Source organism: Eublepharis macularius, chromosome 3 (assembly GCF_028583425.1).
Source record: "Eublepharis macularius isolate TG4126 chromosome 3, MPM_Emac_v1.0, whole genome shotgun sequence".
NCBI classification, from domain to species: domain Eukaryota; kingdom Metazoa; phylum Chordata; class Lepidosauria; order Squamata; family Eublepharidae; genus Eublepharis; species Eublepharis macularius.
The window spans coordinates 48,537,056-48,562,071 of NC_072792.1; the positions used below are offsets into that span (position 1 = coordinate 48,537,056).

The following is a 25,016-nucleotide window of genomic DNA, read 5'->3' on the forward strand; positions in this document are numbered from 1 at the left end:
TTAAAAGTACAGCTACTGCAATGCTTTCTGAAATTTCTGTGATCTATATATACAAAAGCAATACGTGCAGTCTCTACCTATAACGAGCATTTGTTTATTTTTTGTCAGTTGTACATTTTTGTAAAAGCAATGGTTTAAGGAAACAACAAATTAACGTAGTGCATAGTGGTGCAGAAGGATTTACAAAATAGAAGGCCAGCAAGATTTTCTGGAGCCCATCTTGAAGTGGGGTGGGGGATGAAACAGTTCTGCTCTTGCATTTTGGTATCTTCTCCTGTCTTTCTCACAAGCTATGATTACTAGAGACATGCCAGGTCTCAAATTCATATTCCCATTATCTAATCTATCCAAGCTAAACTCTAGTATGAAAGAAATACTGGAGTTGTGTGCTGGAAAGCCTTGTTCAAATTAAGCATTGTTTTTAGGAAAGGAGAAAGTGGAGTGAGTAGACAAAAAGAGAAGGTCTAACATGAAATAAAGAAGAAATTAGGAAATACTGAATGGAAGTGGAGAAAAGGGGCAATCCAGATTACAATCCCATCCACATTGGAAGTAAAACATATTGAACTCAATGGGACTTACTTCTTACTTTGAAATTAAATCAAAAGAGTTTTCAGCTAAACATAAGAACTTCCTTACAGGGTGGTCCCTCAGCAGAACAGGCTTCTTCGGGAGATGATGAGCTCTCCTTTGAAGGTTTTTAAGCAGAGACTAGATAGCCATCTGAGAGCAATACTTATTCTGTGAACCAGGCAGATCATGAGATGGAGGGCAGGAAGGGTTACACCAGTGCTTAGTTGTCTTGGCCCCTTGTTACACGCCTAGGGTAAGGCCAATTGCAACCTTGGGGTCAAGTAGCAATTTTCCCCAGGCCAGTTTGGCTAGGGATCCTGATGATGTTTTGCCATCTTCTGGGCATGCAGTAAGGGTGTGTGTGTGTATGGAGGGGAGGAGAGAACTCTGAATTTCCTGCATTGTGCAAGGGGTTGGACTAGATGACCCTAGAGGTCTCTTCCAACCCCATGAGTCTATGATTCTGAGTAAATATGCATAGGATTGTGCTGCCTATTGCTTCAGAATAATCCAACTGTGTATGACCTCAGGATGTACTTCTAATGTGGAACAGATCTAGTGTATACAGGATCAATAGAGCTGGGCAGCTGCATATAACAGAATTTAGCTTGGAATGCAGTTGGGTCCTTAAGTGTGAGCTACCTAAACACATTTACTGTTGTTAGTCCATGAGAATTACTCTTAAATAAATAATAATTCGAAATTAAGAATGAATTATAATTACGACTACAAGCTTAAAAGAAAAGTTTTTTGATGCTTGTCTACATAAAATCTTAAAAGAAATCATGACCAGAAAGTATGAAGCCACAGTTGGAACATGATTTACTGGAAACGCAGGATAGAAATATTTTAAATTATGGTATTATAAATAAATTCTGTAGAAGTAATGGGGTGCTAGTGGTGGTATAATATTGCTATAATGAAGAATCTGTTCTTCCTTAAAGCTCCATGCGGAAAGTTAGAGAAGTTCCTGCCATCTTCTGCTCGTAGTCTTCGTCAAATCTCTCATTTTGTGCTACAGTAAAATGGTTCTTCCAGTCTCCAACAGCTCCTAGAGCAGGAGAAAACAGAAGCAGTTATTGACTGCAAAAGTTCTGTTTCATTTCAGGAAATAAAATTTATTTTCTCTATTTTATTAATGTTAGTAATAAAAATGGTTGTTCTATTGATAAGAAACTGCCATTTGCACAATATAGCACCTTTTCTCATGAATGGGGAGATTTTATGATTCAGTATCTCTGGAGGCACAGTAGTGTAGTTTGCCATAGGATTATTTTTCATGATCTCAAATTGTGTATAATGGATGATCTTATCTAGAACATCATTTTCCAAGTCCTTTTCCAGGAATTGAATCACCTTCTGGATTTCACGTCTTGGATTCTGTGGAGAAAGTGAAACCAGACAATTAACAGAATTAGGGAGAGAGAAAAAACATTCAATGGATGGAGCAAAAGCTGTCTAAACAACTTAAATATTACTGTTTCTACTTACAAATAGAGAAAGGAAAGCTTTCTTTCTGTGTAGAACTCTGATCTAGTGAAACTGACAGGAGATAGATAAAGGACAGAGAAAAAGAGCTACTTTTTCACACAGTGAAAAGTTGAGCGTAATCCACTATCCAAAGATGTGAGGTCTACTAGCTAAGATGGCACTGAAAACCATTAAAATCATGGAGGACAGGGCTAGCAGTGCTTTTAAACTATGATAGCTAAATAGAGCCTTCATATTAAGTGGAAGCATATCTGAATGTCAGATACAATTCATAAATAAAAATTTATCTTCATTCCACTGTTAAGAGCACCTACATACATCTGGTTGGCCACAGAAAGACACAGCAAAGAAGCAATTATATTCTTATACTGTAAGTGGGAAGACGGCTAAGCTAACATTCAACTTGCCATTCACAAAATATTTCTGTTGAGTATCATCCAGATACGCTGCTTCAGAAAGCAGAACGCTAAGCATATGGACGTTATCAATCCATCAGTTAAGTGGTGTGTTTGAATTTAAGTTATGTCACATGGAGCTCAATGGGACATGGCTTAAATAGATTTAACTGAAGCGCGAAAAAATGCTCACCTCCTTGATGTCTTCATAGAAGAGGTAGAGAATACGGTAATTATCTTTTGCCTTCCACCATCCTTTTACGTGATCATACCAGGAGCCCCAGAGCACTGAAATACCAAATTAGACTCAACACCCAACTCAACAAAATGCTCAGTTGGCTTCTTGAAGAGAAGTGATATCTTCAGTTGAACGTATCTATTGTCCCAAACTGAATTTCTAATATATGTCTAGTCTTGGAGTGCATTATTTATTTATTTCTGTGTGTTATTTTCGTCCACCTTTCTCACTGAGTCTCAAGGCGGATTATTCATTAGCATTTACCCAAACAGTTGTATGGACTATGATTGTAAGAATGGCAAACATTAGAATTTAAATGGGTGCAGCAAAGTGTGTGTGTGCACGTGCGTGAGTGTGTGCAGAGGAACAAACTTCCACATGGAGCTTTAGACAAGTAATACGAGTCTTTTATCTAAGGAACTCCACTGAGGATTTCTCTAGACATGCAGGTTTTTAAAGAGTTGGGTCTGGGTTCCCCAGTAAAAACAAGGAAATCCCCTACCCCCATGCTATTTTAACATGGGGAAATGGCTTGATGGCTGAGGCAAGAGCCCTAATTCCCCCTGCCTTACTGTTCTGAGGCTGTTTGGGCTCTCCTTTATTTTTTTAACAGCCATTCCCCATAGCTGCTGTGTGGCTGCAGGAACATGAGTTGGGTCTGGGGAACCTGAACCCAACTGTTTAAAGACTGCATATCTAGAGAGACCCTGAGAATAGGAAAAGAATAGGAATAGCATTCTGATCTGTCTGAGCTACACCAGATGCAGGATGGGTGTGCTGCCCTCATCATGGCTGCAAGATGCGGAAGAGATAGGCAAGGAGAGGAAGGAACAAGGAAGCACTGAATATCAATGCTAGAGGCAACACAGAGGTCTTGGCCTCTGTGTTGTTTCTGGTTATCCAGAGCAACTGACTGGCCACTGTTAACTAGATGGATGATAGAACCGGTCTTCTTATATCTATACAGATATATATATATATACAGATATATCTTATATATTTGTATGAGTTGCCTCAAAACAGTTGTCAAAGAAACTGTTCTCATTAGAAAGTAACCATGTAACTGTGTAATGCTGGAATTTAAATTAAAGAGGTAAGATTACACTTCTTTATATTTTAAAAAATAACATGTTTCAAGACAATCTGTTCACCTTTTCCAGCTATGTATTTCTCAAGAAACTCCTCCCATGTTCCTGGCTCAGGCATAATTTGATTCATCCTATGGAAGTGGTAGTAAGACACTGCGTTGTCTTTAGCATTTCTTGCCACATAGATGATCTAGTTTGAGTGTAGAAGAGAAGAGGATACCAAAATTATTACACATGAGCATTAAGTAGACAATAATTAGCTGGACAAGAAGTAGATTGTTAACTAGTCCTCAGCCTTTTCTGTTTAGAAAGTGTATGTTTGAATGAAACATCTTGGCTGTTCCACTGGTAGTAGTGGAAGATGATCAGTGGAGTTTTTAAAATTCATATAAGAAGATAGTCCTCCACCACTGTTATATTCATGGAAATGGAAGACTACTGTCAGCACTTAATGGGAATGTGTGCTCACCACTATGCACTCACTATACACAATCAGCGTTATCATGTGAATTCGGCAACGTGGATTTTCCATGTGTATGGAGACAGTATAGAAAACACATTAAAAATTTTGCCCAATTTACACAATACAATGATATCTGGTGCACTGCGGAAATGCATGTTCCTGATACATATGGTTGGGAAGCACCCAGTATGTCTACAGAATGTAATGTCTACAGAAGGTCATTACATTTCAGAAAACTGTTAGTATTATATGTGGTTTTAATTCTACTCCAGTTAAATAGATCAAAGTCTCTGCCAACCACATTACCTTACAGTTTTGCTCCCAAAAGGATGGTGGTACAAGCTGAACAGGAAGATGAGTTTTCAGTGTCCTTGGTGAGGGCATTGTTTCAGCTAGTTCCCGGCCTGTGGAAAAATCCAGTTATTCACCAGTGGTTTTTAAACTTCTTCAGTACCATTTTATGTGCTTATGAACCAGACTTTCCAAGACATATTAACAATATTACTTTTCTGCTATAGTTTACCTATAGTGAATAATAGGATGTTTGTCTCCTTTCAGAGACCTTTGAGCTTAGTTGAAAGATGAATTATAACTTCTGTCTATTAGAGGCAGGCACGAGCCAAAATATGAACCGAAGTTCTTCATGAACCAGGCCAGTTTGTGGTTTTGAGCCAGCGGTTTGTGGAAGCTCATTTCTCACGAACTGTGATTATTTTTTGAAAAAATTTATTGGATGGTTAACATAACATATATAATGTTATTACATCTTATTTACTAATTATCCCCTATAGATATAGTATGCTCCCCACCCCCTCCCCACCCCCTTTCCTCTGTTGACTTCCAACAGCACTGCAACCCCCCGTTTCTTGTTACAAATACTATCTCTTAGTTGTTATTTTAAACTTACTGGTAAAGATTTACATTATATCTTATCTTACTTAATAACACTCAAAAGACCATAATTGTCCTTTAACATCCCATCTTTTTTCTAAGTATTTTTTCAATTTCCCCCAGTCCTCAAAAAATTCCTTTGGATCTTGCTCTCTCAGTTTCCTTGTTAATTTGTCCATTTCCGCCATATATAGCACTTTTTGTATCCTCGAACTGTGATGAATTTTAGCCTAGTTCGTTTGGTTCATATTTCGGTTCATCACTGCAGACAGCCTGGCACCAATCAATCAGTTTCCTAGGCAACAGTGGGGATGGGCTCTCTGCAGATCTTCTGCTGACCTGGAAGTGATGTTTTCATGAACCAAATGAAGTGGTTCGCGAACCAGGGCAAGTTTGTGAACATTCGTGGTTCGTGAAACACAACAAACCACGAACCACATGGTTTTTTCCCAGTTCGTGCCCATCTCTACTGTCTATATCTAATCTGGGAATTTTGCCTAGAATATCAAAGTAAATTATAGCTACAGATTAATTTGTGACTAATAATTTCTTCCTTTCAGTACAATTTACTAAGTGGTTTATTTATAGGAAATTTGTGGTTTGTTATGATGAAGGAAAAAGTTCAAAATAAAAAACTAAATCTTTCAGGAGAAAAGGCAAAATTATTTTCTGCTGTCAGGATGACTTTTTCATTCATTTTGTTGAACTTTCAGAGAGAATGCTGTTTCAGAACAAAATATATTGCTTCAGGAAATAGTCATGGGCAATGTTTTAGTGTAAAATTCAGGTTTTTATTTTCAAATAATCCTTTAGAAGACAATAGAATTTTTAAAATCACATACTGTTCTTAACTGGTTCTATGTTCCATCCAGTGAGATGAAGGTGTATATTTCAATGTCTATATTTATTTATTTATTTATGCATGTATATTAAAAGCAGATATGATCCCAGTCTGTCTATAAAAAAGAGACTTGCTTTATCTTTTTTGTTTTATCAAGAAATAATTCCATCATATCAGAGGCTTTTAAAATGACTTAGCGATATTGTATCCATTATTGTCAGAATTATTTTTAACCAACACATCTGGTTGTATGTTGCTTACCCAAGGGTAAACTTTCATGCAAAAACCATTCAATAAAAGGCTGACGTTCATAAATGGAAGCACGTTTACATTTCTCAGTGTCTCCCTCATGTTGGATCAAGTCTACAATCTCCTGAGTCCATGTTGTACCTGCAAATAGCAAAAAAGAACAAAGGAATGTGGCACAGTAAAAATTAACAAATGTATTGTGGACTAGAGATAGGGCTGCAACCGCTGGGAGATAGGGGAGATGGGGACTTATGGTTTGGGGGACACCAGTGTCCCTGGCACAATGACGTCATTTCCAGCACAACCAAGAAGAGATGTCATTCTGCTGACACTTTAGCATTCACCCCAAACTGTGTGATTTACCCATAACTGTAAGGCAGGAAGGGGGTCTGCCACTATACTGGGAGACCTGGTAACCCTAACTTGAGCCTCCTGAGTCACAAGGATGTTTTCTGCACAAGGACAGACTTGTGTAGTTTCCTGATTGTTGATGCAGCTGTCAGTACAATGTAGCATCAACATGGGTTCCACTTGGCATCTTTACCCAAAGTTCCTCTATCCCACTCTTCCAGCAGTAGCCATTCCAACCTCCCACCCCCACATCTCCAGGGTTTTCCTAATTTTTAAAAAACATCAGCAACTGAATGTATCATTTTATCAATAATACACAGTCCCTTTTTTTGGAGAGAGATGCCTTTCCCTTTTTATCTCTGCAACAAAAGGTGCTAGAGGCTATTTAAAAAAAATGAAAGCTGGGGATTCAGAGAATTTGTTATATGTATTGTTTAACATTATATCAATATAACAATATTCAGTTGCCAGTTTTTTTAAAAGCCTCCCCCCACCGGTGGCAGGGTAAGAAATGGCTGTTGTGGGGAAAAGGCTGCTATATGAGCAGCGCCGGGTCTAGGGTTGCCCACGCCCGGGGCAACCGTAGGCTGACTGCCTCACACGCGCGCGCGCGCGCGCGCGCAGCATGTGCATGCTCCCCGCACTGTGTGATGATGTTACTTTGGTGACGTCATCACGCAGGGCGGATGGAAGCAGTGTGCAGGGCTGAGAAGCCGCCTGCCCCATTCGCCTCCCTGCAGGCGAATGGTGCGGACGGCCTCACAGCCCCCCACTCTACTTTCGCCTGCTCCGCAGGACAGGGGGCAGCCGGCTTGCTGCGCACCCCCTGCCCTCCAGGGCAGGCGCACCCCCTGCCCTCCAGGGCAGGCAAGGCCGTCCGCACCATTCGCCTCCCCACAGGCGAATGGCGCGGGCGGCCTCGCAGCCGCCCGTGCTGCTTTCGCCTGCCCCGCAGGAGAGGACGGGGCGGCCGGCTTGCCGGGCACCCCCTGCCCTCCAGGGCAGGCAAAAGCAGTGTGGGGGGCTGCGAGGCTGCCCACGGCATTCGCCTCCCCGCAAGACAGGGGGTGGCCGGCTTGCCGCGCACCCCCTGCCCTGCAGGGCAGGCAAAAAGCAGCGCAGGGGGCTGTGAGGCTGCCCGCGCTGCCACCTGTGCACTCTGGCAGCTGGGAGCTGCTCCCGGCGCCCCCTCCCTGGCGGCGCCGGGGGCAGACTACCCCCCTGTCCCCCCTAGATCCGGCCCTGCATATGAGTAAAACCAGGAAAATCCTAACTTTCTTGCCCACACAGCAGCCATCCAAGTTTGCTGCAATATTTATCATAATTTTGGAGCAAAGCAGGTTTGGGAAAGAGCAGGGAAAAGCCAGAGAACCCTTAAGAGGTGTACAAAATGCACCATGATTCTGTTGGGAAGGTGGAACTTGTAGTGATAGTAGGGCTGCTAGGTCCCCTTACCCTCCCAGTGTGAACGGGGGTGGGTACCCAGTGCTTACCTTCCTGGTGCTTGTGGATTCTCCTTGTGCACTTGCAAAGTGCACTCATGGCTCTGCACCAGCATTATTTCTGGGAAGTGTCAGCGTGCAAGTCTGGGGAGCACGTGAGCATTTCACTGTGGGCCAATTTGGGCCTCAAACAAGAGGCCTGTTCCCTGTCTTTCACCCCACCTGCCAGGTAAGCTGTAGTGGGGGGGGGGAGATGGGAGCAGGGTATTAAAGTCTTAGGTCATTCCAGGTTAGATGAGGGTACCAAAGTGTGGGATTCAGGCCAGAAAGGGAATGTGTACTGACTTCCTTTCTTTTCTGCCCACACACTTACCTGCCTTTGCATAAGTTGCTATGAGAAGATCATCAGGTCTGGCTTGGAAAGCCCAGGTTTTATCCCACATTTCACACATTTTTTTGGTAAGAGGAATCCCATCCACCTCAGCAACTTCAAAACGGGTCACTTTCCAGTCAACTTTTATATCTTTCATCTTTTCGTGAAGAGGAAGAACAAATCTTTTCACAGTTGCTTGGATTTCTTTTGAAGAAGAATATTCCTTGATAGCTGGGGTCTGGAACCAGCTCAATATGTACAATACAGTGTCAGCTGGGGTCTCCCAAAACGGTGCTAAGCCTATTGAGCTACTCCCACCATGGAACGCCAAACTGTTCCTGCAGAGATCAAATTAAGTGAATCTCTCACACTAAAGCTTGGAGGATAAAGAACCTATGTTGCACAAACAGTTTGATATAATTTCAAAGGAATGAAGCCACTTATGATACAATGCCAAGACCACGGCAATACAGCCCGGAAAACCCACAACAACCATCGTTCTCCGGCCGTGAAAGCCTTCGACAATACATCCACTTATGATAATGCATAGTTTAAGTCACACAAGAAAATGATGCTGCTACTATTGTTTAAAAAAATCTTAGGCCAGAAGAATTTAAACGTACCCTTTGACCTACATCAGGCAAGAGATTGCCTGCATAGAAACAAGGGGTTTTGGTTTTAAAAGCACAAGATGCTTATCTTGTTAATTTTGATAGAAGAAAATGTAAAGCAAAATAATGGGATAGTTTTATTTTTTGATTTTGTGCTAAGCAAGCTGAGCATTTTGGATCCATGACTAGCCAAATAATAGAGTATGTTAACAAGGTGTAGGGATAAGCTCCCATACTTTCCCCATGGCATTTAAAATATACAGTTTTTAAAAGGCAATAATTTCTCTTCCTTAATTATAAATGAAATCTAGGTTACACTTGGTTATTTATCTATTTCTTTATTCTGATCTTATTGAATAGTTTCCAAATATGTATTTTTCCAACCGATCTGACCTGAAAGAAGAAATGTTATGATTGTCAATGTTGGTTATTGCTTGCTGTCCATTACTCACAGGCCCCAAAGGCTTTTACATATTTTTTAGATAACTGTTTATCATTTTAATGCATAACGGTTTCCGTTGTTGTTAGCTGCCCTGAGCCCATTCGCAAGGAAGGCAGGGTATAAATTTGATAAATAAAATAAAACTAAAATAAATTAATAGAATAGCATCTCTGCTACAGAAGTATACTCACAGCACACGTTGAAGGGTGTTTTTCTAGATTCCTTGTCCAGTGTTTTTTTAATTGAATGTAATTGATCTGAAGGAATTGTCGTTTTCTTCACAATACAAGGCATTAGACTCTGAATTACCAAGCTGTGATGTCCAGGTCCTTAGAAATCTTGACTGGTGGAAAAATGACTGGGTAGTGCACACTAAATTTATATCCAGCCAGGTATTCTAGAGACAAGAGAGTCGAGAGGGATTGGTCAGAGTTTACATATTAGAACACTGAAACAGGAGGAAGGAGAGAAGAGGGTGGTTCAGCAGGAGCCAATGACAACAGAGTTGTTAATAATAGTCTATTTTATTGTTATGCTGATGTTTCAACTGAGTATTTTATAGACATTATAAGCTATTTTGGGAGACTTGGGATCCAAGAACACAACAGAAAGTTGTGCTCTTAAAGTATATAAAGTATATAAAGTATATAAAGTTGTGCTCTTTTAAAGTATATAAATAATGGTTCCTAGCTCTTTATACTTTGCTTTTTCCTGATTTTCCTGTGTTTGTATCTGAAATGACGAAAATGGAACTCATCCCCAAAAGACAAAAAAGTAGCTCTACAGCAATAAAATACCTTGTATTAAGACCAACAAAATAACACAACCCGCAATAAGACCAATCAAATTAACTAATCAAATTAACTAGAACAGGGGATTTTAAACTGTCCCTAGCATTACTGCTTACTAATGAGTGTGTTATGTGCCATAAAGGGTCTTTCAACTTATGGCTACCCTATGAATGAATGCGGGGATCCTCAATGAGGTGCCCGCCTGCTTTTCAGAAAGTGGGTGGAACTCCTTAGCACTGCACATTTCTGGTCCCTTCACCAGTAAAGCTGTGCCTGCACTGGGTTTACACTGGAGCCAGAATTGAATATCTATCCTAACTAGTTCTAGGATGGCTTTGGGTTTGTGCCCTTTGTTGTAATGTGCACAAGCAGCCTCTAGGGGACAGTTTTCTGCTTTGCATGTTCTTCTGTCTTGGCCTTTCAGGGTCCGGTAGCAACTGGTGGCTGTTGAGTCTCTACACAAGATGCCTGGGCACATGTTTGTCAAGTGTCAGGAGACGCAATGTTAGCCTGGAAGTGTAGTTTTAAATGACAGAGCAGGTGAAGAGCACTCCAGAGTGGACAGATTCTCTCACAGCCCTTTGCTGCCTATGGCATGCTGGACTATCTCCGCTTCCAGAGCGTTTGCCCTGCCGCCTTTACTACTTAAAACTTTGAATTAACCAAGACTTGGCAGGGCAAAGGCTCTGGAAGAGGAGACAGTCTGGCACAGCAGAGGTGGTGGAGGGCTGTAAGAAAATCTGTCCCCTCCAGAGCAATCTCTGCTGGCTCTGTCATTTAAAACTACACTTCCCAGCTAACATTGCATCTCTCAACATGTGAAGAACATGAGTCAGGAGTCTTGTGTAGAGAAGCTCTGAGAGGCTGACTAGAATTGCAGGCTGAGTCTGAGTGAGAACTGAATAAAAACCTGTTTATTTTATATAAAGCTGGTATGGACTGGTGCTCAAGATACAACATATGGTGAAGAGGATAAACTGAAGCCCCATCTTGGCAAATGACCTGCCTCAGAAGGGAGTATTTCTTTATTTTTTGGTTGATGTTGTAACTTGTAAGTAATTCCTTAAGATAGGAGAAAATGGCTGCCACTGGGGGATGTGTCACAATTTGATCCATGGAAACAAACTTGGGAGAAATACTGTGAAATTATTACACATTTTTCACTGCAAATGATGTAACAAATGAGGATAAAAAGAAAGTGATTCTGTTCATGGTGTTCAAGATACAACACTACACTCTTAACCATTACACTCTACATTTTAAAAAAACTGACGTTAATAATGGTATTAATAACTGCTTGTTTGTAGCTGGATAGTATGGTGACGTCCATTGAACACAGTAAGACTTCATTCTATGAGAACATTTAGATTAGGCTAACATGTTATTTCCACGAACTTGCATTTACGTAAACATGCTTAAGATTAGAGAATTCAGAAGCTTTGTCCTATTTTTTAAATCATGAAATGAAATATGTATCACTATGTGGCACGGGAACAGGCCAGCACTAATTTGCAAGATCGTTCCCCCACCCTCCATTTAGGCTTTTAAGAACTGGGAAGGAGCCAGGCTGGGTTAATGATTTCTGGCTTCCTTGGTGACAGTTAATAACCAAGCGATATCAAAATTTAGATGTTCAAAGATGAAAACAACATTGAAGTCAGTGGGTTTAGAAGGGCATGACTCTGTTTAGAATTGTTCTGTAAATCCATTTAAAATAATATTCTAGCTCACTGTGCAACTATTAACTTGGCTGGCTTCATCATCAGTTAGTTATGTAACCATTGCAGAGCCTTCCCCCAGCATCAGAACCATAATTTTACCTTACAGTTGTGAGTTATTGTCAAGCATGGTTCCTCAGTTTGGGATTAATAGAGGTTGGGGGGAGGGGTTTGAGGAGGGAAGTGATTATTTGATTTTTAAAAGGTACAGGAGGACATTTTTAAAGTTCCTTGCCTCCACAACTCCCCCAATTTTCAAAGCAGCCAAAGGGAGCTGTAAATTCCTGTAAAAAATGAAAACTGGGGGACATTTTTGCTGTCTGGTTTGTCACTTATAACAATCAACCCCTGTTTTTATTGAACACTTGGCCCTCTGAAGTATGTTATGCTGATTTATTACTTCTCATTCTTTGTTTAGATCCAGCAGGGTTTTCCCCCTCTCTAGCTCACCAAATACTTTTCCTCACTACAATCCTATGTAGGGAGGCCAGGCCAGGCAATGTCCTACCCCCCAGCCCCTATGCCCCACTGCTGCTTGATGGAGCAGTAGGAGCAAAAATGGGAGATGCCATTTTCTTCACTCCGTGCTCCCCAATGCTTCTGTTCCACATGGCTTTCATCCATGTCGTTCCCACGATCTTCAGCACAGCATTTTGGGATGATCAGCAGACTGGAAATGTTCAAGCTACGTTACAATTCTAAAAAAGAGATGTTCCAGCTGGATTCAGAAAAGGAAGAGGCGCTAGAGATTGCATTGCAAATTTGTAATGGGGTACCATGCCAGAGAATTTCAGAAGAAAATCAGCTTGTGTTTTACAGATGACAGCAAAGCCTTTGGCTATGTTAATCATGAAAAACTATGGAGCATTTTAAATGAAATCGGTATACTGCAACATCTGATTGTTTTGATGCATAAAATTGGTGGAAGGAGCATTAAGAATTTGAGATATGCAGACATCACATTTCTGGCAGAAAACAGTGAAGACTTGAAACAACTACTGATGAAATTTAAAGGAGAAAGTCCAAAGCTGGAATATAGCTGAACATCAAAAAGTCAAAAGTAATGACTACTGAAGAATTACACAATTTTAAGGTTAACAATGAAGAAGCTGAAATTGTTAAAGATTTTCTATTCCTCAATTATCAACCGAAAGGAAGACTGCAATTAAGAAATCAGAATTGGAATGGAAGCCAAGAAAGAACTAGAAAAGATCCTTACGGATGAGGAAGTGTCACTGGTGACCAAGTTCAAGCTAATTCATATTATGGTATTCCCCATTACTATGTATGGATATGAAAGCTGAATAGTGAAGAAAGCTGACAGGAAAAAAAATCAATTCATTTGAAATGTGATGCTGGAGAAGAGTTTTATGGAAACCATGAACTGTCAAATCAAGCCTGAATTTTTCCTAAAAGTTGACTAAACTGAGGCTATGGTACTTTGGTCACATCATGAGAAGACTGGAAAAGACAATAATGCTAGAAAAAGTCAAAGGAATTAGAAAGATGGGAAGACCCAACGTAAGTTCTACTGACTCAATAAAGGAAACCACGGGCTTTAGCTTACAAGAGCAGAGCAAGAGGCTGTCAATGATAGGACTTTTAGAGGTTGTTGATTCATAGGGCTGTTATAAGTTGGAAGCACATGACACACACAAACAAAGGGGACCCATTACTCCTTTTTTCACTAACTAGGGCCGTTTCCAGATGGCTTACCTGAAGCCGCTCCATGCCGCAATGTTGTGGATCGTGCTGGGGAAAACGCGAAATAACGCGTTTTCTCACGCAAGTTTTGCACGACATCGCGCAACTCGCGCGAGACGTCGCAAAACTCGTGCGAGAAAACGCAATATTTTGCGTTTTCCCCGGCACGATCCACAACATTGCGGCATGGAGTGGCTTCAGGTAAGCCATCTGGAAACAGCCTAGGTTTGCCAAGCATGGCCTGATAACCAATGGGAATCTGGAGGGGGGCAGGGACATGGGGGATATCATTGTATGATAGTGTGATGTCTCATACCTTTCTATGAATTGTCAGAAACTGTATAGTAAAACCATAGACTTTCCAATGATTCATAGAACAGACTGATGTCACTTCTGTGTTTTCCACTGAAATGATGTCACAACATCAATGACAGGCGTTTTTAAAACATTATTTTTCTCCCACTGGCTTCTGGAGCAGTGGTAGTAAACAGGATTGGGGTGGGGGATTTCCCTCTCCCCACCGCCATCACCAGTTGAAAATATAGTTGAATCCAACCAACTGCTTGAATCTTAGCCATGCTAGCTTCTGCACACCAATTTTAGCTATTACTGTCTATTGTTTAGCCAATGTCTGAAATTACTGGGTTTTCTTTCCTAATCCTTGATGGTGGGAACAACTGAGAGAACAATAGATGTACTTAATCCCTTTGGGACTTGACAAAGGTTCAGTATACCTGCTGGGATCTCACTGATTTGTCTCATTTTTCACCAGAGCTGGTTTTGCACTCCATTCCTATTTGTCTGCACAACTTAATTAATACTTGCTAGAGATCAAATTGAGGGAAGGCAATACAGTCTAGCCCAGTCTCATCAGATCTTAGAAGCTAGGCAGGGTCACTATATGGATGGGTGACCACCAAGGAAGACTGCAGAGGAAGGCAGGGGCAAACCAGCTCTGCTTCCCACTTACCTTGAAAGGCCCTTGCTGGGGTCTCCATAAGTCAGTTGTGACTTGACGGCACATATACTCACATCAGATTTCACTGTCACATACTATTCTCCATCTTTTAAAATTAAATCCTATTCAACAAGCCATTGGTGCTAACCAACGGTATCCCGCGCTTTCTGTTGGTGAGACCTCACTGTGGCAGTTGGAACGTCAATGGGAGTCAGAACATCATTGTGGGAGGAAGTAAAGGAGATCCCTAGGTGCATTATCAGTACTTCCTGTCATGCATGCAGGTGTGGGAGATCAGGGTGGCCAAAGAACAGCTCAGTGTGGACTGCAAGAACTGCAAATCTTCCATTCCTTGAATAACCGCCTATTAGGATTTACCAAAAGAAGAAAAAAGTACAAATCTCCAAGTCAATTTTATTTGTTTATTTGGTTCATTTATAGCCCACCTTTCTCAGGACAGATTACACAGTTTAAACCAATGCAACAAACAGCTGACCCCGAATAAAACCGGGTTACAGAATCAGACAACAATGCACTAAAATGTCAATTTATAGAGTAATGTAGGCAGAAGACCAGTCTTTGCCTTGCGGAACTTAAAACCCACATTTAGGAGGAAATGAGAAGTTTAACAAGTGTCACACAGCTCTTAAGAGAGCCAGTTTGGTGTAGTGGTTAAGAGCGTGGGACTCTAATCTGGGGAGCCGGGTTTGATTCCCCGCTCCTCCACTTGAAGCCAGCTGGGTGACCTTGGGTCAGTCACAGCTCTCTCAGAGCTCTCTCAGCCCCACCCACCCCACAGGGTGTTTTGTTGTGGGGATAATAATGGCATACTTTGTAAACCACTCTGAGTGGGCGTTAAGTTGTCCTGAAGGGTGGTATATAAATCGAATGTTATTATTATTATTAAACCTATGTTGGAATGCAGCATCAGAGAATAAGCACAAAGCAAGGAATCCAAAACAGCATAGATTGCTGTTTACTGGAAAATTCAGAATAAGCAAAACGTTTCTTCTCCCTCATGGGGAATCACTGCTTTCAACAAACATCTCCTACAGTCACTGCCATTTATTTTTTCAACAAAATGTCCTAGAGACAAGGAAATTCTTATTAGAATTTAGGTGAATTCCTGCCCAAAGAATAGGATTTATTTGGTGCCTGCCAACAATTATTCTCCCAAAGGAGAAAGTTTTTCTGAGAAGCAGTTGGGTTTGTCAAGACACAACACAGATTATACAATTTAAAACAACACAATAGCAACAGTAGAGTACATTCAACAAATAACAAAATAAAACTGGACTATAAAATTAGAGATCAACATCCTAAAAATAATAATACAATAAAACATGATTACAAAATTGGAGAACTGTGCAGTAAAACAATGTCACAATGAATGCAATAAAGCTAGGAGGGAGATGGGTAAAGAAGAGCTAAAAGGAATGGAGTATGAAGTCTGTTGGAACTTGTGCAACATGAAATGCCAGTAACTGCTATGAATATAGACTGATTTTGTCTTTCATACACACCTTCTCCCTTTCCCTATTAATTTACCTCCCCTTGCTGGGAACCTTCAGTAGGAACTGGATACCTGTTACACAAGGTGTTTGATAACAGATTAATCCCTTGGTTAAATGGACTGAAAAATATGTGAGTACCACCAGAAAGTGCAAGTGAAGTGGAACGCAATGACACCATTTGGAACCTGAAGAAGTTCATCATCGCCCAGACTGGCACTTGGTGAGACAACATTGTGCTAAAGAAATGGCACGCAATTTTCAAGGACCCTGTGTTGCTCGCAGACTGTAAAATCCATGATGGCATGAACCTGGAGTTGTAATACCAAGTAGCATGTGCTGAAACTTTTGTAAGGCAGATGCTACCTTTTCTATGACTTTTTAAGTTTTGTTTTTAGTTTATCATCGATATTTTGTGATCTGAGATTTGGTTAGCAGTGTTTTAGCTTTGATGGCGATTAACCAGAAAACCATTTCTCTTGTTTTTTAAAATATATATGGATGTATATAATAAATGTGACCTGACCTCCCCGCCCCCCCAAAAACTGAATTTTTCAGGAGGTGTTCTACTCAGGTAATAGGTCTGTGCCAATTGCCAAAATAAATGGCTCAGAGAGATGTCCTGGTAAGGGACATTGACTGTAGACTGTGCTACTGGGTATGGTTTGCTGTTGTAGATATGTTCCTATTAGTTAGTTTCCATGTCGTCAAAGATGTCATGTTAATTAGTACACTTTGTTCCAGAAAGATTTCACCTCTGGTTTCGGATTTATGCTTTTTTTTTCAAATGTCTGCAACCATACTATATTGTATCTATTCATTGATCATATTTTATTTTGCTCGTTGAATGACCTAGCTAAGTAAGATTTTAAGATGAGTGTGGTCAGGAACACAGATTTTAGTTTTGAGCAAAATTAACTTCTTGTGAATTTGACACAGGACATGTAGATGAAGCTTCAAGGGCTCTAACCTTCTTCCCAAGATAGCTCAATTTATCCCCAGATTTAATATTTTAAGCATTCTCATCCCCCTAATTTATCGACTTCTACAAAAGGACAAGATGAATTGATGGAAATTTTAGCAACAGGATCAAAGAAATGGCAATGGAGGACAGTCAGTACAAAGGTACAATAAATACACTAGAAACAGAAAGAGGAAAGAGTGACGTTTCCATTTCTCCAGACTTTCATGATGACCATTTATGTCACTATCTGCTCTGTTTTGCCTAAAAGCTCTCATTGCTTGCTTGATGGGCTTTTACTTTAATTAGATCTATTGATTTTCAGTGTTTAACATGATAAACTGCAATAAGAAATTTATGAATAGATGTCTCTGCATTTCTCAAAGCTATATTTAGTTTTTTATTCCTTTAAATACATAACTGGAAAAGGTGACCCTAGAACCCATTTCCTTCAACTTATTAATTAAATGAACCCTGTTGAAATATTTTTGGGCAGGCTTCCAATTTTTGAAATAGTGGGAAGCCAGGATATTGTACATTTTATTCTCAGAGGCGTTGTTTTTCTTTTTACAGTTCAGGGTAAGTAAAAGCATATGATTCACCTAAAGCAAGCAGCCCCTGGTGTATTTTCAGGTACTGAAATTAGTTATCGAAATCTAAGTTTTTGTTCAATTTATTCTCACATTTACTGGTTTAAACGTTCTGTATTGGTTTTCTGTGAAATTTCTCTCATATGCAGATGTCTTCCTGAGTAAGGAAAATCACTTTGCTTAAAATGTGTAACTTTTACAGCTGAATCTTAACATTGAAAATTCCTCATTAACTCGGTGGCATTATATCCTTATTAAACTGTTGGCCAGATCATACCAGACAGAAGAGTATTTCATGGACACTCTGTAACTGAAAGCCCTCTACTGATTTAAGCACCGTTAACTTTCAGTGATGGCATGCCTCCACCCACAAAATCATTAACACTATGCAATATATTTACTAAGAAACAAACTTTATAGTACTGTTATATAATGCTAAACACAGCATCAATTATCTAAAGGCCTTGTTTTCATAATGAGGAAAAGCAGCATCCATGGCAAAATGGGTGGGATTAGAGTAAACAATCAAGGCATCAGTATTTGGGATCCTCAATATGGTACTTAAATAATGGTAATTGTCAGACATATGAGCAGCAGATATGAGGAGGAAAAAGAATTACAAAAGAGAACTATAGAGTTAGAGAACCACTGAACTGAAAGAAATTAATCATCATCTACAAGTTGGAATGCTTCTCCTGGGTTCATCAGTAACTCCAAAATTGCCTGTTGTCAAGACTTGGTTTTCTTAAGTTAATGGTGGGTCCAAGAGGGAGAACAGCAAGTGTGGGGGTGGGGACCAGAGCAGAGTCCCATTCCTGTTCGGTCCAGCAAGCAACCTTGACCTGGTAAACTTTACCCAAGTCAGAGAGTCCCAACCTGAATGGTTCTGGCATATTTCTATAAAGAAACTTCTTCGCAGTTGTGGCTGCCTTCTTTGCAGTTGCCCATTTTGTGCATGGGGGAGGAGGGTTGTTGCTAATGCTTGTAATCCCTACCCATATGCTAATTACGTTAGCAAACTTGATGGTCCCAAAATATCCCAAGCCTTTCTTCAAGGTATTAAAGGCAAACTCTGCCACTGGACTTTCCAGTCCATATATCTGTGCAAAACCTAATTATTAACCTTGACAGGGAGGACTGTTGCTTGACTCAGTAGCTCCCAGTAAAGATCAGTTTGGGCGCACTGGCACCCCCATTAGGATCCTTTGGCCTGCATGAAACCAAAGGCATGATAAAGAAACTTCTGGCTTCAAGAGACCAGGACAGTGAAAGCAAAGTTTAGAGAGGCCCCCATAAAAGGAAGCTTGACGACTCACCGGCAGGCTGGGTTGGCACCAGGTGCAGGACGCAGTGGAGGCGGAATTACCTGGAGGAGGAGGAGCTGTAAGCAGTCAGTCCAGCCTTTGCCAGTTGTAAAGCAGTTTTCATATAGCTGCATGTAATATTAAAAGTGTACAAGCCTCTGGAGTTTAAAATGGCTACCGTATAGCCACCAGAGAGCCTCTGCCATTGCTACATCCTGCCCAGGAGAACCAGACATGCAAGGAATGCTGCCCTGGCATGTGGAGTGATTGTGGCTTGATTAGATTTACTATCTCTCTGGCCCCACCGGTGCCCAGAGCAACAAAGGACTCGCAGAGTCACCCCCACTTAGCACATTCCTTTCCCTCCTTCCATGATGAGATCTCCTGTCCATGATTGAAGAGCTAATCAAATGACATTCATAAGTATAGACAGTCGTTCCTGGCACAATGTATTCCCTCCCTAAAAACACTTAACCTAGCTCCGGTGTACTTCATTAGAAAAACTGTCCTTTTTGTGCAGCGCTGGAACTAGTTTTGCATCTGCATTCACACACCCCGGCAACCATCAATCAAAGTACTCAAGCCTTTTGTCTAACCCAGGAACTGACCATTGGAGTCTTTGTCCTAACTGCTAGGAGGACTCTCTTCCACCTCAGGGCACATTTTACCTATAAAGGTAGAGCTCTGGCCCTATTCAAATCGAACACGTTTCCGGATCTACAAGCGCTGTTCCCTTGAGGTTTGCTCTAAGCCTCTTGTCTTGCCGAGGATGCTGGACGTTTGAAGCTTCTCTCTCTCCTCACCGCGGACTGGACCCCCTTCTCCAGGATAGGTAGATATATTTACTCCCTCTCGCTATCCCCAATTTCTGGCTACATTTCCTAGGACTCTGTGTATGTGTGTAATTATTTTCCCCAGTAATTGGTGTATATGTGCATGAAGTTCTTGTGTTCAATAAAAAAGTTATTGTTTGATATTAAGCACCAGACTCGCTTGTTCTATTGTGGGACGGGACCTGGTATACAAAAGTGACAGATCCCAGTTACCACCTCTCATATAGCCATCTTCCTTGCTAGCTAATTCCCCCATAAATCATATTTATTGCAAGGAGACCATTTCCGGTAACAGAGCGCCCATCCCACGCTGATCCAGCTGTGTGGTCAGCGCCACTTTCACCCGAGCATCCACAGGAGCAGCAAGTCATCCTCCAACCCTCAGCTTATCATGGACTAAAGGGGGGCACTGTCACAACTTTATGGGTTCGGCGGTTTTGAGGCATTGGGCCGGATCCCAACAGGGTGAGTGGGCCCTCGGGACTGCTCACCCCAACGGATCTGGAAGCAAGGGTCGCCAGGCAGGGCCAGCGATGGAACAATGTGTGCCAAGGTGTGCCAGCAGGAGCCTGGCGGGTGATGCATCGGTCGGCAGCCAGGCCTCCAATGCCAACAGGGATCCGTGCCCAGATGCCAGGCCAATGCTCCATCCAGCTGTAATCAATAAAGTTGTGGCTATTCCTAACCCAAACTAGTGTCTGGTGTGATTCATTAGCTGAAATGTAGTCTGACACAGCACATAGGTGACAACCCCTTGGCTACTGATGTCATCTGTAATCACAGAGATGCCTCTCCTATAGCTATTACAAGGTGGGACATCAGGATATAAATGTCAGTCCTTATGCAAAAAATAAATGGACATAAATCTGACATTAGAAATCACAACACTCAAAAACTAGTGGGAGAACATTTTAATCTTCCAGGACATTCCACTGGTGTCCTCAAACAGAAACTTCAAGGGATGATTACAACATGAGATTGCTGAATCTGAGTTTATTCACAAATTCAAAACAATGAAACTGCCCTCTCCCTCTCCCCGGGACTGAACAGAGACCTAGGATACTTAACTCACTACAGATGATAATTTCTGCTCTAATTGTTGCATCGTAAATTTACATCCAGTTGCCCTCCCTTCCATCCAGCTTTGGATGGGATATAAAGGCTCAGGAATCTCCATTCCTATTCACGTCTGCAGAAGGGAGCTCTGACTCTTGGAAGCTTACACTCTGGAAATCTCTTAGGTGCCACTGGACTCAAATCCTGCTGGTCAACAGTCTCGAGAGATTCCTGTATCCAGAGCTACAGCACTGTGCCTTCTCTCCAAAGGTCAATGCTTGATTTGTGTTTTATCCCTTTTCCTGAGGAGCTGGGCATGAGATAGTATCTTATTTTATCTTCACAAACCTGTGATGTAGGTTAGGCTAAGACAGAATGATTTGCTCAACATCACTTGTGAGCAGGGATTGGAATCAGGGTTCTTCCACATCCAGATGTACACCAGTATAGAGGAGTAGATAGAGCAGTGGACTTTGACCAACAAGATCTCAGTTCAAATCTCTTTGTAGTCATAGTTCTCACTAGGTAGCTTTGTGAAAATGGTTGTTTCTCATTTTAAATAACAAAAAAAGAACCTCCGCCATAAATGCTTCATAGGGAATAGACGTTTCCCTTCAGCAACACTTAAAGAGCAATTAAAGAATTACAATTTGTAATTGTGGATCTGTAAGTGTTTATATAAGGTGCAAGTGCAAAATATCAATTAAATTCACAATGATCCACCATCAACATCCTATTACAATTCATAACATTCAGTAACAATATAAATACATAACATCTGTTTCTGACTTCTGTTTCCTAACACTTAACAAGATAAGTACATGTACAGTCCAAATTTTCTTCTGATGTGTTATTTGTATTTTGCAGATAGCTGTAGCCATGTGATTCGGAGACTATAGTAGCCGTGGATTTATCCTTGTTTTGTGATCTTTCTCAAGAATGCCACAGGTTTTGCTCCATAATGTGTGATGTGTTTCTTTTACTTTCTAAACAGGAACCAATATGTTAATGACCAATTAGGTGGTTTCTCATCTTAAGCCATCTTGCTATGAAGATTTTTTTTAAAAAAGGGAATAGTTTTCTATATGTAGCCTTAAGCTTCTTGGATGAACAGTGTGTGTTTGTGTAGAAATAGGATAAACACATTGTACCATATGGTTTTCTTTCTAACACTTCTACAGTGAGAGGTAGAGTTCAACATTGCAACAAATGGACCCTAGGCTCTGCATGTGTCGGAAGCACTGCTAAATTAATATCTGATGTTACATTAAACAGGAATGGTCAGGTGATAAAAATCTCATTAGACTCCTATGGCTTTCCAAAATGCTTTCTGCAAGGACATAAAAGCGTGAAATGCTGCAGCCATCACATTTTCTTTGGCAGTACACGGTCTCAGTATTGTTCCTTGAAAATACACAATGTAAATAAAAGGTCAGGTATACCTGCTGGTAGGGTAACAATTTTCCATTAGTAAACTGAAATTTGGTTTAAACCCAGGAGGTAAAAAAAAATAGAATAGAATAACCATTAACAGAACAAAGTGTTTTTTTTAAAAAAAATAAAGTAACAAGTAAAGTACTTTCTGCAAGAGAGGGAGAAATGGGAGAAGCCCTGGGGTGACAACAACCCCTCAATCATTATGGAAATGATGGAGCATGCCGAGAAAGGTAGAAGCATACTCCATCACTCCTGTGAGAAGGAGGTACTGATACAACTAGCTGAAGGCTTTCAGGGAAGGATGTCTCTCTGAGGGAATATTTTTTCCTTCCCTTCCTGCTTAGCAGGCATCCATCAGTCCTTTTGCACATGTAACCCATTAGCACAAAAGTAGGCCCCCTAATACCAAATATCATCCCCAGAGCCATTTTGGGCTGAAAATTGGTACCAGGGGTGGAGGCTGAAGCCCATTACCCTCCTGGTGTGAATCAGGGCCCTGCACCCTTGTAAAATGAGTTCCCTTGCTCCTGACATGTGACTGGTCTGAGCTGGGTAACCCAGATACAACATGTTAAATCATAAAGTGTGGTTTGGTCCTGCTAAATTTCCTCTATTATGGTGCTTGTGGCCTGGTCAAGCTGGTTTCAGGTGTTTGTTGTCAACGAGCCCCCCCCCCCCCAATAGCAGACACACACATCAATAACTGTAAAAATAAACGGGGAAAAAAGTGTATGAATCAGATTAAAAACAGTGGAATTGTTGTAAGAGAGTGTAAGGGAAAAGAAAACTGATTTTACATAAGAGGTGCTTTTGCATTTACCATTGACCTAGATAAAAACAACAATGTGCACCTTATGTGTTCAAGGAAATCATTAATGGATTTGAGCATTGCTATTTATATTAAAAGGTTTGCTATTTCAGTTAAGGGATTATTAAGGGATAAAAGGTAGAAATAAAAGGCCAGTTAATGCAAGTTATGGATCCAACAAGTTTATTAAAAAAATAGTCTTGGAGTCTCATATTTAGAACTATTAGCAATCAATTAATTCAAAGGCAAATATGCAGTTTTTTTCATCAAATGTTTGGTATTCAAATCCTTTTTTAAATTTAGGAATTCTACTAAAAAAATCTCTGGTTGTCACTCACCTTGTCTATGAATGTAGGGGCACAGAGAGCAGGGCTTGTGATATCAAGAATAATCACAATAATACATAAACCATAATAATATATGGATCATGCTTGAATGTAGCAAAGCATTTTTGTTGCTCATTCCTATACTTATAGCAGAATCCTAAGAAGAGTTATTCCACGCTAAGCTGATTTATTTAAATGGGCTTAGACTGGAGTAACTCTTCTTAGGATTACAATGTTAATGTCAGTGGACAAACTCGAGAAATTATGCAAACCAGGAAAGCTTTTCTGTCATTGAAAATGAAATGAAATCCTGCCCTCAAGTCATAGTTGACTTATGGAGACCCCTGGTGGGTTTTTATGGCAAGAGACAAACAGATGTGGTTTATCATTGCTTGTCCCTGCAACCTTGGTCTTTATTGGAGGTCTCCCATCCAATTACTAACCAAGGCTGATCCTGCTTAGCTTCTGAGATCTGATGAGATCAGGCTCTCCTGGGCTATCAACTGCAAAACACTAAACGGGAAATAGCTATATAGAAAGGATACAAATATTATATGAAATGCTCAAATTTATGGTGGAGATAAACTATTAGACTGCTTAGAAATTCTAACATGATTCATACATATATACACTCACATATTTATAGTTTTGAATACAGATTTGAATACTCTTACAGTACCATCTTAGGCCGATTCCAGATGGCCCCCCGCCTCGCGAAACGTCGCGCATCGTCGTGCAGAAAACGCGAAATATCGCGTTTTCTCGCGCGAGTTTTGCGCGACGTCACACAAAACTCGCGCGAGAAAATGCGATATTTCGCGTTTTCTGCGCGACGAAGCGCAACGTTTCGCGAGGCGGGGGGCCATCTGGAATCGGCCTTAAGCAGGTTACACCCTTGTAAATTGATTCAAGTCAATGGGCTTAGAAGAGTGTAACTTTGTTTAGGATGGCACTGTTAGAGTATGAGAAGATTCTGGAATACAGATTGCTATGGGAAGCCAAGATACAGCCTTAAGTGATATGGTTTCAGAAAATATTTTATAGGATAATAATTTTATATGGAGAAATCAAATGAATATCACAAAGACCTCTATATTTGCTTTATTGACTATGCCAAAGCCTTCGATTGTGTCGACCATAGCAAGCTCTGGCTTGCATTGAAGCAGATTGGAGTACCAGCCCATATAATCAGACTGATCAGATCACTGTACACTGACCAAGATGCGACAGTACGAACTAGATATGGAGACACAGATTGGTTTAAGATCAGAAAAGGCACCAGACAAGGCTGTGTTCTCTCCCCATTCCTCTTCAACTTATACGCAGAAGTAATCATGAGGAAGCTCAACCTGGATGAGATGAACATTGGGGTAAAGGTTGGTGGCAGAACAATCAGCAACCTGTGATATGCAGGTTGACGCTCAGCAATGGTCAGCATGGATTCAATCCGGAAATGCAAAGATATCACAATAAGCACCAAGCGCCGACTGGTCACAGCCATTGTGTTTCCTATAACAACCTACGGAGGTGAGACATGGACCTTAACAAAAATGGACAGGAGAAAAATTGAC

The 25,016-nt window shown here is 40.9% G+C and overlaps 1 protein-coding gene across 1 annotated transcript; it reads right to left on the minus strand.

Annotated features, from left to right (window-relative positions):
- Positions 1–111: 111 nt before the first annotated feature.
- Positions 112–24,946, minus strand: LOC129326203 (sulfotransferase 1C1-like). The gene is made up of 8 exons (XM_054974365.1): positions 24,663–24,946; positions 8,396–8,733; positions 6,242–6,370; positions 4,555–4,652; positions 3,849–3,975; positions 2,653–2,747; positions 1,773–1,953; positions 112–1,624 (listed from the first exon to the last, which is right to left on the minus strand). The coding sequence occupies exons 1-8, from the start codon at positions 24,944–24,946 to the stop codon at positions 1,512–1,514; spliced, it is 1,365 nt and encodes a 454-aa protein (XP_054830340.1). The 3' UTR covers positions 112–1,511.
- Between the last annotated feature and the right edge of the window lie 70 nt (positions 24,947–25,016).

Bases quoted from the DNA above. Each gene is read 5' to 3' on its own strand.
- LOC129326203 (XM_054974365.1), bottom strand. From the start codon at position 24,946: ATGGCTGTGACCAGTCGGCGCTTGGTGCTTATTGTGATATCTTTGCAT. The intron at 3,976-4,554 runs GTAATGTGGTTG...CACTCAAACTAG, and splicing joins TTTGGGAGCAAAACTGTAAG to ATCATCTATGTGGCAAGAAA. The intron at 2,748-3,848 runs GTGAACAGATTG...TTGGTATTTCAG, and splicing joins GAAATACATAGCTGGAAAAG to TGCTCTGGGGCTCCTGGTAT.